This window comes from Lutzomyia longipalpis, chromosome 1 (assembly GCF_024334085.1).
Source record: "Lutzomyia longipalpis isolate SR_M1_2022 chromosome 1, ASM2433408v1".
In the NCBI taxonomy this organism is placed as follows: domain Eukaryota; kingdom Metazoa; phylum Arthropoda; class Insecta; order Diptera; family Psychodidae; genus Lutzomyia; species Lutzomyia longipalpis.
Genome location: NC_074707.1, coordinates 28759009 through 28773695, shown reverse-complemented (window position 1 = coordinate 28773695; position 14687 = coordinate 28759009). Strand labels below are relative to the sequence as shown.

General features: G+C 34.8%; 4 protein-coding genes across 11 annotated transcripts in view; 2 read left to right on the top strand and 2 right to left on the bottom strand.

Annotated features, from left to right (window-relative positions):
* LOC129797678 (uncharacterized) overlaps nt 1-9489 on the bottom strand; it is a 101361-nt gene extending 91872 nt beyond the window's left edge. The window contains exons 1-3 of one of the 5 annotated variants that reach the window (XM_055840473.1): nt 9163-9489; nt 2558-2715; nt 1140-2451 (exon numbers count right to left, since the gene is read on the bottom strand). In XM_055840473.1, the coding sequence (XP_055696448.1) occupies nt 1140-1224 (85 nt within the window). In that variant the 5' untranslated portion in view covers nt 1225-2451; nt 2558-2715; nt 9163-9489. Of the gene's footprint in view, nt 1-1139; nt 2716-9057 lie in introns of all 5 variants that reach the window. The other 4 variants (XM_055840471.1, XM_055840470.1, XM_055840472.1 and 1 more) reach the window with 4 other exon arrangements.
* LOC129797635 (cytochrome P450 6A1-like) overlaps nt 1-14687 on the top strand; it is a 690618-nt gene that overhangs the window by 447855 nt on the left and 228076 nt on the right. The window lies entirely within an intron of this gene.
* LOC129797630 (cytochrome P450 6a9-like) overlaps nt 1-14687 on the top strand; it is a 667408-nt gene that overhangs the window by 424645 nt on the left and 228076 nt on the right. The gene's annotated exons all lie outside the window — the stretch shown is intronic.
* LOC129797787 (transcription initiation factor IIA subunit 2) lies at nt 11675-14614 on the bottom strand. 2 transcript variants are annotated; one of them, XM_055840631.1, is made up of 2 exons: nt 14372-14614; nt 11675-12340 (listed from the first exon to the last, which is right to left on the bottom strand). In XM_055840631.1, the coding sequence occupies exons 1-2, from the start codon at nt 14441-14443 to the stop codon at nt 12083-12085; spliced, it is 330 nt and encodes a 109-aa protein (XP_055696606.1). In that variant the 5' UTR covers nt 14444-14614; the 3' UTR covers nt 11675-12082. The 2 variants fall into 2 exon arrangements, with proteins under 2 accessions (XP_055696606.1, XP_055696605.1); XM_055840630.1 differs by lacking the exon at nt 14372-14614 and adding an exon at nt 12557-12832.

Here is a 14687-nt window from a genome sequence, read left to right as displayed (position 1 = left end):
GTGATTAACGATCTTTTCTTTTTGCCCCTTAACACTTAGAGGATCGAGGTTTTTAACTTCAAAACTTTGAACTTAATTTTCTCTTAAAACAATATTTTTTCAAAGTTTTCTTTCTACAAACTTGAGCTAATTGAATTTCCCTACACATTAGATGTAGAATTTATCACGAAATATTAAATAAATTTTAATTTTGGAACGATTTAAATAAGTCAAATTGGCCACGGTGGCCAACAAAATCCTTCAAGAGTTAATATGTAATTTTTATATTTTTTGATAGTTTCAGTTAGATTATTTTCAATTAGTTATTTTCTAAAAACGTTTTGTGTATCATTAACTACAAAATCCGCCCTAGACGTTTTATAAATTTTATTTTCTCAACTAATATCATAAGAAAATTTAAAAAAAGAAGAAAAGAAACAAGTATAGAAGTACCTAGTGATTTGGCATGTGGGTGTTTCAGTTCAAGCCATTATTTCTCCTCTCCACTGTATTTGGGTGAAACGTTGAAAATTGAATGAATTGGACAATCTCCCTTTTCAGAGAGTACTCTACCATATATTTAATATGTATACGTATATAATGTTCAAAAGGAGAACTATCTAGAGTAAAATACCACGCTCATGGATTCTTCTGATTTCAAAAATACCCGTAAGCGGATATTATTCGTAATCTTCTTATGGTTACCTCTTCAGAATTTAAAATGTTTCGTCTCAAGTATTGCACAAAATGTGAAAAGGGATTTTGGGGAACTAACGCAGAATCTAATGTATAAAGAGTAGAACTTTAAGGATTTAGTGTTAAAGAAACTTCTCTCTTGGTGAATTCAAACATGCTCGAGCGAATATAATCTCGCGATGAACGGGCGTCCTTCACAAGACATCATTCCTGCATGATAAATTTCAAACAGAACATATATACCTTTCTTGGAAAATTTCGAGGATGGATTTGCACATACGAGAATGAAATTTCAGTTAGGGTACCGTACAGTATAGACATAAAGTTTCCAACGAGGAAGGATGTAAGGGATTTTTGGAGACGAGTCAATATGTTCTATGTGTAGTAGTTTGGGGATGTAGTGGCAGGATGTGGTTGGCAAGAGAGCCGGGGGTGTATTATTGGATGTTTCATAAAGTACTCACCACAATTAGCAATAATCTGCAGAATCACCCCGACGCCAATGAAGCGCCTCCATGTAGAAGCAGTGATTTTAGTGTTGTGCCACATTTTAATGATTCAAAGGAGTGGATGTTGAGCCACAAGCACACTGAGCACTCCCCAAGCTGGGACAGCTCAACAATGTGGATGATGCTGATGAGATTGTTCCGGTGGTTTAATTGTTTTTCATTTGTCTCGAGGGTGCGAGTGTAGGGCGTTGTATAGTTGAAAAAACACACATTCACCGAGGGAACACCCCTGGGGTTGAAAAGTTACATAAATATTTATTTTTCCAAGTTCTTCTTTTTTTCCTGCGTTGCACAGTCCGTTGGAAATAATATAAATTCCTTCTCTTTTTGGATATTTTTGTTGCTCGCGCAGCAAGAGGATACTTGAACAATTCACGGTTTTATTATTCTTTTTCAATTCAACTATTCTCCGTTTCACAATATATGACACGTTTTGCTGTGACTTGGAAACCCTCTTGAGCACAAAAACACAATATTTTGTTCAATGTTGGTGAGCTCGTGGGGCGTTTTTTGTGAATGAGACAAAAAAAGAACTAACACTTTATTTTTTGGTTTTATGTGTCAAACACGACTTTATGGGTGTAAGTTTTTTTTTGTGAATGTAGCTTTCACCCCTTCTTGTCGTATTGAGGGGGAGTTTCAACTTCCCCGGGGTTTTTCGGGTAGCTTTAGGGTTTGTTGGTGGCTTTGGAAGTTCTTTTTTATTTTTTTGGCGGGAAATTGTGAGAGAGAGTCCAACAGACCACGTCGTTTTGCAATTTAGGAGGGCAGAAAGTCTTTTGTTGTGACAAACACAAAACAACACACAGGATTTCTTAAAGAGAGTCCTTTCTTGCTCACCAAGCACCCACGGGATGGACTGAGGCGGAGCAAAAGTCCCTTCTGGCGTCGTCTTGTTGGATTCTCAAACTCCTTCTTCTTTCTTATGTGTATTTTTCCTTGTTTATGTTGAATAACGTATGTGCACAAATGGTGAACGTCTATTTTTGGTCAGTCGAACCACTGAATGCGCACACCACATAAAATGTATAGACTGAGGATCCTTATTTTCTTGTTTATCCAATAAATTCGTGGTAGCAGATAAAGTATAAAGGGCTGATATACACAAAAAGAATTTTTTTAAGATGATTCAGTACCACTCCCCTGGGTTTTCCATACACCCCAATTCGTCTCAATTACCAATCACACGCACACACTCTGTGGCAATATTGCAGAATGATCATCACTTCTTCAGCAACACCCAGTTCATCTCATTAAAGCCATTTTCCTAAGAACGAATGCGAAAATGCCATTAAATCCCAAAACAGTGCGATTGTGTCTCGCTATTTCTTGCCTCTTAAAATGGAGGAGCAAGGGAAGATTATTTTCCTCACCAGACAATTATAACTTTTAGTACACTTTCGCTCATCATTAATGTCGTTGGTGTTAGTTTGTGAAAAGGCGCATTAAAATGCTGAGTGACTTTGCCCCGCAAGTCGACGTCCTCAAGACGCGTACAGGCCACCGAATCCACCCACAAAAGGGGAAAACACTGGAAATAGATAATTCCAAACAATATTTTCTCCATGACTTTCACGAGACCGCATTTTCAGATGGGTCTCATATGTGGTTCAAGTGCATAATTGCCGCAAATTTGGCACGTACGAGTGAGAGGACCTTTTTCATGGGTGCTTGCACCACAGAGTAATTAATCAAGGGCAAAAATTCAACTTTTCCTCTCCAGATATGAGAGCTCGCGGCACAAGAACGTGTATATAACTAAATGCAAAAAACCATTGAGTTATCATCATCAATCATACAAAATATTAATTAGCATACTATTCACATATCCGTTTTGCAATGCACCATGATTAATAAATTAATCTAAAATTTTCAAAACCCTTCAAATTTTGGTTTTTTTATGATTTGTTTTATGTTGGATTTTGATACAGAAAACAGTTAATCATGGAATAATTTATCCTTTATTATTACGACCATTACGACTAATTTTAATATTTCAAAAAAATGTTAAAATGTTCTCGAAATTTACAACATTTTCGATACTTGGATAAGTATTATCAATTATGTATTTTTTTCAATTACAATTGGATATGTTTTTCAATAAATACGAATTAAAAATATTTTTGTCTCTTATTATCATATTTGTTAATAAAAAGTTATAATTAAAACAAAGTTGTTAACAAAAATTTTATGAATTAATTATTTGTCAAATTAAAAAATAACACATTATAAATTCGGAAAATTTTAATTTGTATTACTCGCCAATTACGTGTGATAGTGGTGATATTTCCCTGGAATTTTCCAGTCATTTAATCTATATAATAAAGAAAGGTCTCTCTAAAATATGGTGTCTGTTCATCTATGCATTTCTACACCGTTGGTCCGATTGTGATGAAATTTGGTACAGAGACTCCTGATATCAGGCGATTGTTACCAACGGCATTCATTTTCCCCCCAGAGCCCCCCTTCATATAGCCCCCATATAGAATTCATGCTTTTTTGACTACTTTTTGAATTCGGCGCCATAAATGTTGTGTGAAATTCACTTCTTCCCTTTGAAATATCTGTTGGAGGTTTTTGCGTGGCCCGTCTCTCTAAAATTTCGTTCCTGTTCATCTATGCATTTCTACACCGTTGGTCCGATCGTGATGAAATTTGGTACAGAGACTCCTGATACCAGGCGGTTTTTACCAACGAATAAATCTTCCATTAAATATATTTCAATTCATCACAATTCCTTTCTCCCTCTAAAATTTGCGCGAAGCGCAAAAATTCCCCGCGAAGCGGGGCGAGGTAAATTGGAGCGAAGCGACAATTTACCTCGTTTTAATATAATGTTTTTTTTTGTTTTATTTGGATTATTAAGAATTGGCAACTGAAAACTTTTTAGCTTCGTCAATAATGTAGAAAAATTTCAGCCTGCATTATTTTATATATCTATAATACCTTACATGTGTATTGTTATATTTAGTTTTAAATCCGCATTACAAATGTAATTGCTATTGAAAATAAAATTAGAACATAAATTTGGTTACATTTAAAATAAAGTTTAAACATAAAATATTCACTTTTACCCATATTTAAATTTAAAAAAAAATTGTAAAAGCATTTATCAAAATGGATTAATTTGCAATAAATTCGTTAAAAGCCCTCTGAGAATACCTATTTGATTGGATTTCATGTTAAATCGACAGCATTGATTTTAAAATGAAGGTAAAATTAATTGAAATAAACAAATAAATTTTTAATCTCTCCATATTATGCTTTTTTGTGGAGGGGAAATAACGTTATTCTTGATGGCGCATAACATTTTCCATGATGCTCTTTGTGCTATATGTACAATATATTTTTCAATATAGTGTTATATTTATTTGCATTTTAGTTTCGCTCATTTGCTCATGTCGTATGGTGTGTATTTTTATGCAATTTGTAGCAAAAACAGATGTTCCAGCTAAGTAGCACTGCCATAATTGAGCGGAAAGATCTCTCAAACCGTCGAAAAAGAAGTCTCTAAATTTAAATTAAAAACGATAACAAGATTCGGATGTTCCATGTGCGTGTGTTAGCATTGTCTGACGATGGAATAATCTTTTCTACTTGTACTTTTTGTCTCCTCAGCTGAAGTTCTTTCTTTCATGTGCAAAAATCTAATTTTGCTGCACAAAAGTATAGAAATGAAAGGATTCTGCCATGCGAACCGGAGTGGGAGTTCTGAATTTGCAAGAAGCGAGACAAATTAATTAAATTTTAAACAAAGAATCTCATTCACATTTTTTTCCTTGGTAAGTTGGTCAAAAGAAGACTGTTCTATGTCTTGTATTCTTGGCTGAAAACTATATAGAAAAAAAACGAGAAATTTCAAACATGGGCACATGGAGAAATCTTGGGCCATGCTTTGAGAGAAAACACTTCCACCACACAGGACGTCCTTGCAGTATTTTCAAAATAAACATCTTGTCAAAATATGTGATAATTTTACATTGCAATATTTTGCTTTGTAGACCATGTCGAAATAACTGGGGCAGATCATTTTAAAACAACTTTTTTTTTCATTATTCAAAAATTATTTCTGAACCTTCTGAATGCTTTAAAAATGAATCCATTTGTTGTGCAGATGCAGCAGACTTCTTGGCACGATCTCCAGTCAAAATTCATAAAATAAATATTTGAATACGCCCTTGTTCCGTTTAAATAATGCCAATGATAAGATAGTTAACACTTGGAGGATCGAGGTTTCTAACCTCAAAAGTTTGTTCCTAATTTTCTCTTAAAAGAAAATGTTTTTCCAAGTTTTCTTTCAATGATCTTAAAGTAATGGAACTTTCCTACACACAGATGTAGAAATTATCACGATATTTATAAGAGATTTTATTCTGTGACGATTTAAAAAATGTCGAATTGGCCACGGTGGCCAGAAAAATCCTCCAAGGGTTAAATAACAAACAAAATATATAGTTTAGGGGTTAACTCTTTCAGATCCATTGGGTCATACGCTGACCCAAAGGCTCGATTTTGAAAATGTTTTATTTTGTATATAGTTATTTTATAAATATTGAAACCTAATAAATACAAGACTATGTCTTTATAATCCCTGATCATTTTATGATCACAATAGGACATCCCCAAGGACTCACAGGATCAAGAAGGACGAAAAACCGAAAATTTTTAAGTTGAGATTTTTTTTCTAAAAATTTCTTATTAGAACTCAAAGTAACCCATAAAAATTATTTTTAGTTCAATCAGCTCGCTAGATTGAACGCGGACCTTAAAGTGTTAAGAAATGTTCATAAAAGCTCAATTTTCGACGTTTCTTTATGACCTAAGCCTAACTCTCCCTCATTTTCAACGTATTTCTGAAAAATCTTCCCAAACTTTCAATATTAGATCTATAATTAATTGGAAAAAACTAATCCAAAAATTCAAATTCTTTATAAAAATTTATTTATGAGTAATTCAAATTTGAAAAAAAAAGAAAGAAGTCACATTGTATTTCACTGAAGGAAAAATCTGTCTCTGTGTGGTATATTATATAGAACGGCTCACAAAAGAGTGAAAATTTTCCATTTGAGAACTTTTGCCACTCTATCACACACCAGCATCCTGAGTCAGAATAAAAGTTTTGCGATAGAAGAAATAATTGCAGTGGCGACGAATTGAAAGTGTGCATGTGGGGAGGATGAATGGTACTCAAAAATGCATCTGTGCAGCGACATACCCATGTTTCAATAGAAATTTTCACTTCATATCAGTGCGCAAGATTAAGCACCAGAAGAGAAAGAGAAAAGAAAAAGATTGGAACCACGGACGGGGGCAAAAGTGTTGAAAATGTGCAAATTCACCCAAAGTCATTGAAATATTCTTGTCGCGAGGATTTATACTCAAATGATGTGCATCTTCTACTTGACTAACTCATCCTTTTTTTTTTCACCCCATTCACATTAAAGTGCGGGAGACACGGTCCCAATTGGTGATTTAAATCAAAATAATGGGAGATCTTTGAAGTTTTATGTGCACTCTCTTGCGAGATGCTTTTTTTTCCACACATACAGCATCTTCTCGCACTCCCACCGCATTGGCATGACGATAAAGTGTGGTGGGTGGGATGGGTGGATACCGAGCGAAAAACCCCAACCAAAGTGAATGATGTGGATGAAAAAAGATGAGGGAATGAAATGAGTGAGGAAGAAAAAAAAAGCAATGCTGAGGGAGTGAATTGAGTGTTTGTTAACTCAAAAGGCAAAAATTGTGAGACAAATGGCAATTTTATCATCGCTCTTCTACGCTCACTTTCTTCCGTTTAACAATTCTTTGGGAAAATAAGGAGGAATCTTTTAAATAAATCAAGAGAATGCTTTTGTTTTCCACGGAGAATTTTTTCCATTTGCTAGAAACTTTTTTGCAAGAGCTAAAGGTTCGCTATCTATTGTGCGTTAAAATGAAATGCCTTTTTGATTGTATGGGGTCAGTCGTTCATGTTGTTTTGTGTTCTTGATAACTTACCAGGTCAAAAAATAGCCAATGTTATGTGCTAAAGAAAGATTAACAGCATAATCAACATTGTAATTAATACTAGAGATTTTCGTTTAACCGTAAACTTTGGATATAATAATAATTTTTTTTTAAGTTTTAATATTAAGAAAGAGTGGTATAAGAGTAATCTAGAGTTTTTTTAATGTTAAAAAAAACTATGAAAAAAATATTTTTAAAACAAAAAAACGTTCACACACAATTTCTCTTTAAACAGACAATAAATAGGTAGGTATATCTTTGATGAGATCTTCTGACAGTTGTCTGAAGCTAGTGATGACTACAGTAATTTTAAACAAAATAGCTTAAACGTCTTGAAAAATTAAATCCACACTTTAAAACACATTTTAAGTGCTAACCCAGACATGACCAAGAAATTGTTATTTTTTTGCCAAGTCTCAATAATTTTCTTTACTAATGATGCTATTCACGAATATCATGTCAGGAAAAAAATGATCATGACATTTTTTCCTGACATGAGATTCGTGAATAGCACCATAAATAGAAAATCCACTTACTAACACACTTCACAAACAATTAAATTATTGAAGGAGATCAACGAAAATTCAACATAAATATGGTCATTTCCTGGAAAAAAATTTAAACATTACTTCTGCACTTCAAGTACACCATTTCACAAAATATTCCTCCCTTGAACCAACATTATGAGACACTTTGATCACTTTAAGTGTGGAAAACAGACTCTATGAAAACATTCTGATTTCAGATTGAGCGCAATTTTTTTTTTGTTTTTGAAAAATAGCAAACATTACTGCTTGAGCGATTAGCGGACGATTATCAATGGGAATTATAATATTTTTCTCATGATAGGTCATGCTAAGAGACCTCAAATATGCCTAAAATAGACATGAACACATCTTGGAGGCAAATCAATCAATTAAAAAAGGTTCCCATTGCGCGGGAAAAATACATTTTCAATGGTGTGGAAATTCATGGAAAACTCTCCATCCGGAATGGAGGGAAAGCTCGATCTGTTCAGTAATTGGGAAATGATGACAATAAAACTCTCACGCAATGATTGATGATTTGAACATTTGGGGCTCATCTGACCCTCCTTGCGGATTTAGGGAGGGCTGGGGGAGGGCATAAAGAAGAAAAAAAGAACTTTTGCATCGACGTCGAATTTTCTGTTTAGCAAATTTTATTAACTTCCCACCCGCCAAACGTCTGTACGAGCGAGAGAAATGAAAGAAATCGTCTCGCTGGGAGAAATTGAATTTATTGCTGGGAAAAGAATAAAAATGGAATATCAAAGGGAGCTTTTTTTTATTCTTTCCTCGTGTACTGGCGGAGATGCCAGAGATTTTACGCATCACCCGCATGTTGGGACGGGGAAGGACGAATTATCGCTGAAAATCCCTCTCTGTGAAGAATCCCCGAAGCACTCCCCAGGATTTTCCGGAGGGTGGTTGGAAAAGTGCGGTGGTAGATGGTGGAAAAAAAGGGAAAGATCCTGAAGGAGAAAATCAGCCACGTCATTGACTTTCATTCACTCATTTTCTCATGGTGTGGTGTTTTTGCTGATCCGTGAGAAAATGCTTGTATGTGTGGAAAGTATTATGGGGAGGATGGGCAGGGAAATTGCCGAGAAAATACCCGTTTCTCTGCGATTACCATTGCACATGACTTCTATCACTCTGCAATCATTTTTCCCGCTTGGAAAATCTCCATCGTTCACTCTTCTTCCTCACACTCTCTCCATCATCCAAAGTGTAATCCCATTTTAATCATCTCCTAATTTCCTCTCACTCATTATTTATTCACACAAATCCACCTCATCCTTTGGCGCAAAAAAAAATCCTTTTTTCGCAAAAAAATAATATACAATTCGGAAATTATCCACAGCGTGATATTCCTCTCACTCTATGCCAAAAGAAAATTTACGCGAAAATTATGCGAAAAAAAAGCATATGAATTGAGAGATCATTACACTGTGATGAGGACCCTTATCGCAGGACGACACCGCAATCACAACCCTCAGTGTCTTTCGTTCACCGCACTTGTTCTTCCAGCCCAAAATAAGGGGAAAACCTTCGCGCGCGCAAGGAACCTTCTGTATGGCACGGCAGTCACAATGCGACTGATATTGCCGGCGTTCGAGACGCTTCTGGTGTGCTCAACTCCAGCATCAACCTAAATCATGTGGATCCAACGACGCCACTCACTCTGTTCAAACGTCGCGACGCACTGCCAATTGCCATCGTTTTCAATTTTCCCACACTGAGTGCGTCTGCGGAGAGACTCGGTGATTTTCTCCAACTCTTCACTCATACCCTACCCACCAACCCCCACTACCCGCCCTCGCAATTTTCCACAACAAACTCAACGATGCGAGAAAAAAACTTACAAGAAAAAATAAGGATTCTCGCGAGAGTTCTGTGCTCGCAGCTGCCAAGGAGAAATTACAAAATAGCGCTTTGAATTTTATTCAGAATTAAATGATAGCTTGATAAAAATTTTATTGATGGTTTCTATTAAAAAAATATAAGGAATTAACCCTTTAGGTACCTAAGGACCTCAAGGAACTTAGTGTAGTAAAAATAATTTAAGGCTCTGAGTTTCAAAAATTTAATAATTATAGTTTTCTGGTTTTCGTCTATACTAAAATCCTATGAATCCTTATTCTAGTCAGGAATTAATAAAAATTATAACGAAGACTAATCTCATTTTCTAAAAAAGTCAATTTTAATCCAAAATTCTTCAAATTTTGCGGAAGAATTTCTAAAATTATTCGATTTCATTATAATTTTTAAAAACAAACTTTTTTATGCAATTTAATGCTTTGAAAGTTCATAAAATAATTTTTTAAAACACCAAAAATAATTTTAGTATGGCTACTGAATAAATAAATAAATAAAAATACATAAATACACTTTTACTGAAAAATTAGTCTTTTTTAATGTAAAACCAGTTAAAGTTTAGTTAAAATGGTTAAATTTACTTTTCCTTCTGTGGTGATCTGGGTGTTGGGAGTGAGGGAGATAGAGAGATGTGTCAGGTGAAGGGTTATGTGTAGAGTGCACAATAAAGAGGCAGAGTGAATTATCTATATAAATAAGTGTTTTAATTAGCTAAACCCACCCCTGGGGCCAGCGGGGGTACCACACCTTCAATTTTTTTTACTCAATTTTTAGTTCTGATATTTATTTTAGTAAAAATAAAAACCAGTCTTTCTGAAAACAAACTTCCTATAAATTGAAGAAAATAATTTATTTTTCCCAAGATTTTTTTTAAACATTTAATCAATTTCAACTTAAGATTAAGTACGTCCTAATTATCTTCAGTGAACTTTCCCACTTTTCTCATTAATCCATAAAGTCTAATTCCTTTCTTCTATTATTTTAGGCTTTCAGAAAATTCGCAAAATCTGAGTTTTTCAAAATGGAAAACAACAGGTGCGGCAAGAAAAATATCAAATACATAATTTTCCCTCAATGTGCCATGAGTTTTTTTTTGTTCTGTTTATTTTCAGGCACCACCAAAAATGTCGGGAGCCACATTCTTCGTTTATTTTCCACCCAAAAAAAATCTTTCCCTCCATTTCGCCAGACTTCCACGAAATACCAAGGGATTTCACGTGTTTATTTTCCTTACCTTGTTGAAAAGACATTAATATCTTAGCGGATTCCCCAGCTCAGCCGTTAATTGGCTTGTAAAGATGCCTTTAGTAATTTAATATCACAATGAACCATTAATTTATGAACATGGAGCATTTTTGCCTTCATATTTTTTCTGGAATCCACGTTGAATTTTTTTTTCGGATTTTTTAAACAAACTTTGTCGACTCAATTTTCGCGCCGTGTATTTTTAGATGTTTTTGAACTACGAATAAACTCCAACTTAGAAAAAAAATGTTACAGATTTGAGGGATTTAAGGGATTTAAGAAACATGAAAAGATAGGTAGGGGAGAGCGGGGCTAATAAAGTCACTTAAGGGTTTAGAAAAAGCCCAAAATATCATATTTCCTAGCTAGATAGAACAAAATGATCTGAGAAAGAGTTGTAGGGCAGTAAATTTCCTAAAAAAATGAGCTATACATTTCGCTTTATGTGTTTGGGAAATATGATATTTTGAGCTTTTTCTAAACCCTTAAGTGACTTTATTAGCCCCGCCCTCCCCTACATTCTAAATTTTTTAGCTACCTATAGAATTGATATAAAAAATATTGCAATGATCACAGAAAATGAACCCTTTGCAGCCTTTATGATTTTTTCAACCCTTTGTGGACTATTGGTAAAATGTTTTGATTCCATGAAGGAGTTTACACGTTTTTGCATTAAAAAAAACCTCTCCATAGAGATTCCCGATTTTTCCTAGGGATCAGCAGGGAAAAGAACGAATAGGTTTGCCCAAAAATGTAAACAATGACGTCACAATTGTGTTTTTTTGAGACAACGGGGAAGAATTTTAAGAAAGGACATTAAGAAAGAATAAAACAATCCACATTTTATATTATATTTTCATTTCATTTTGCTTCAATACAACTTATTTGATAAATAATACACAATTACAAAGGCTCCCCATACTGGGAACCTCTTGATTGTGTAATTGAGAAAACTTTTGGATCCTATCATTCAAATTGCTACAGATTTATAGCATTTTGAACTACATAATGTGAAAACTTTTAGCGAAATTTGGTATTACCTGCATCCCGTTAAACACAATACATCCACGCAGGTGAGGATAACATGAAGAAGTGCAAATTTTAGAAGATTCCAAAGTGGAATGTGAACCTGCTCAGGTGACCCAAATTATCGCTTTGTCCCTTTTCCCATGTCTCTGATTTAAAACGCGCATTATGAAAGTCCTGAAGTACGAATTAATTGAGCCATGCTTCCGCTTTGATCGGCTAAGGGTGACTCGATGATTCGCTCTTCCCATCACACGCCACAATCTTCACTTTGTCCACCTTGGCAAACTCATGCACTTCCCGGAATTCAACGTCATTCAGCATGAGCGTCCAGACGTTATCGCAAAAGCGGTAAGTGTTGAGTTTGGCCGCCTTGAAGGTCACACGAGCCTTTACGCGGTTCGAGAGGGCTGCATTGATGGATTTATCGAACTGCAGAATCACCTTTAGAGCCAATTGGGGCGTAATTTGGCCATACTGCAAAAAAAAGAGAAATCAAAACATCTCAATTGAGGTTATGGTCAATTACTAAATCAATATAGCTTTTTAAACTGAGAATAAACCTGTTAAAACTTTATAAAATTCCTGAATAGAAAGAAAGGGAATCCCTAATTGCTAGACTTGTGCATAATTTACAAGAAAATTGAGAGATATAACATAAAATGCATAAATAATGCAACAAGTTTTAATCACCTGAATCAATTCATCCAAACTCTCTTGCAGCGTATTCCCAAGTGTTGTATTCCGATACAACTGATAGGACATCTTGTCCGTAGAACGATAAACACTTTTGTCACAAGCAACTTTATGGTTTTCTTTGTGAAATTATGCTAAAAACATTTCAGGGAAAATAATTATTTTGACGCGCAGAGACGTTTCTCTCCTTCTCCACGATGAACAGGGTGCCACGCTACTCAAACTACTTTTTCCATCAAACACCCGACAAACACATGACCAAAATTAGATGAATCACCCTGTGTTCGGAAAAATTCTTCTTCTTTTTCATGTTTGTTTCTGCGACATTCGGTGTATTTCAATTTATTTCGGAAAAATTTTGCACCAATTTGCAAACAAAACAATAAAATATAAAGCGAATTTTTTCAAAAAAAAAAAATCATTGAGAAAAAAATCTGTCTGAAAGAAACACTTCTAAAACTTTGCAAATATTTTAATAATGTAGAAAAGAGTGAGAAGGTGGAGAAAAATGAATTGGGAAGAGGAAATGAGAGAGAAAACATTGAAAGATCATCTTTGGTTTGAGCCGGAGTTATGCGAAGAATCGTTTTGATTGAAACGCGTAAGGAGTTCGCAGAAGGATGCCTAACCCAAGGACACTTGGCGACCAAGTTTGATTAAGAAGTTTTGGCTGCAGATTATGTCAATGACTGGGAATCGTCAGCCGTGGAAGTCTTTCGTGTTGTGGTGCGACGCTATGTCCGCAAAAACGCGTCATTGAATAAAAAATATAATTAATAAATAACACGGTGATGCTAGTGAGGAATGGAAAAATGAGAATCTCACAAGCGGCTGCACTGTATAACCTCAATCCAAAGACCCTGACAGGATACTGCCATCCAGAGAGTAGAACAAGGAAAGGTAACCAATTCTTTTCTCCTAAATTATTGTCTTGAAGTTGAACAACGTGGAGTGAGAATGTTAGTGAACATTTCGCCGGAAAATGGAGAAATGTCTGTGCAGGAGGAGGTTCACGATGCTTCCGAATTTTCTGAGGATGTTTCTGGACAATTGAGTTTTAAGCGACGTGGGATCAACGTTGAAAATTGAGTTGAAAAACCAAACTCACCGGTAGAGTCGCCGGCGAGTTTGGTTTTCCAACTCAATTTTCAACGTTTCTGAACAATAATTGGGGTAAAAGTTAAAAATGCAAGGTTTCAGAAAATGGACTGAAAATGCATTTTCCCGTTGAGTTAGAAAATAATCGTCTAAGACAAAGTTGTAATCTGGAAAATTTCCTATAAGATAGTCGTCATGGGAAAACTCAAATATTTCAGAGAATTCAGGAAAATGTATCTCCCAAAAAACTAACTTTTTGGCCCATGTCTCCCTATCATAAGAACTTTAATTTTGCTGTGGCGCAAAATAGCGACCCCAAAGCAAAAACCTCTTTTAAATCTGATTCAAAACCAGAATAAATCATGGAGAACAAAAAGAAGAAAATCGTATCCTTTTAGACCTATTGAAAAATATTCTGATCATAAATTTTTGCCAGATCTTCACTCAAGTCGTAAAAGAAATTGGAAATGAAGGAGAAATGAGATTAAAAAATAAAATAAAATGTAACAATCGTGAGAAGTCAGAGGTTATCATATTCCTTTTCTTTTAATTGGTTTCTAAAATGCGTGTTATATTTATTCAAGCCCAACAGCAAATTCTCATTATAATCTCTAAATATTTTTAAAAAAATTCAATATGATTCTTAGAAAGCAGGCAACGTAAACAAATGCATTGTAATGCTAATTTCTATAGCAACTACTAAATCTAAAATACCTTAAAAAGCTCATCCAGAGACTCTTGCAGAGCAATCCCAACTGTTGTCTGCCTATACAATTGATAAGACATGTTGTTGTCCTCTTTAATTTATATATCTTAATTTCTACTGCAATATTTCCCACAGACACAGATTTGAAAATCTAAACAAACTTTTAAATAAAAAAATTCTTATAGTAAAACAGAACATAAAATCCGTGGAAATTGCTCTAAAATCAACTGACTAAAGCCATGCACAAACTCACACTGCTGTGGGAATTGCTCGATCGTCATGTACAGAATATTCCAATATTACTGCAAAGAAAAAGTCCTCAAG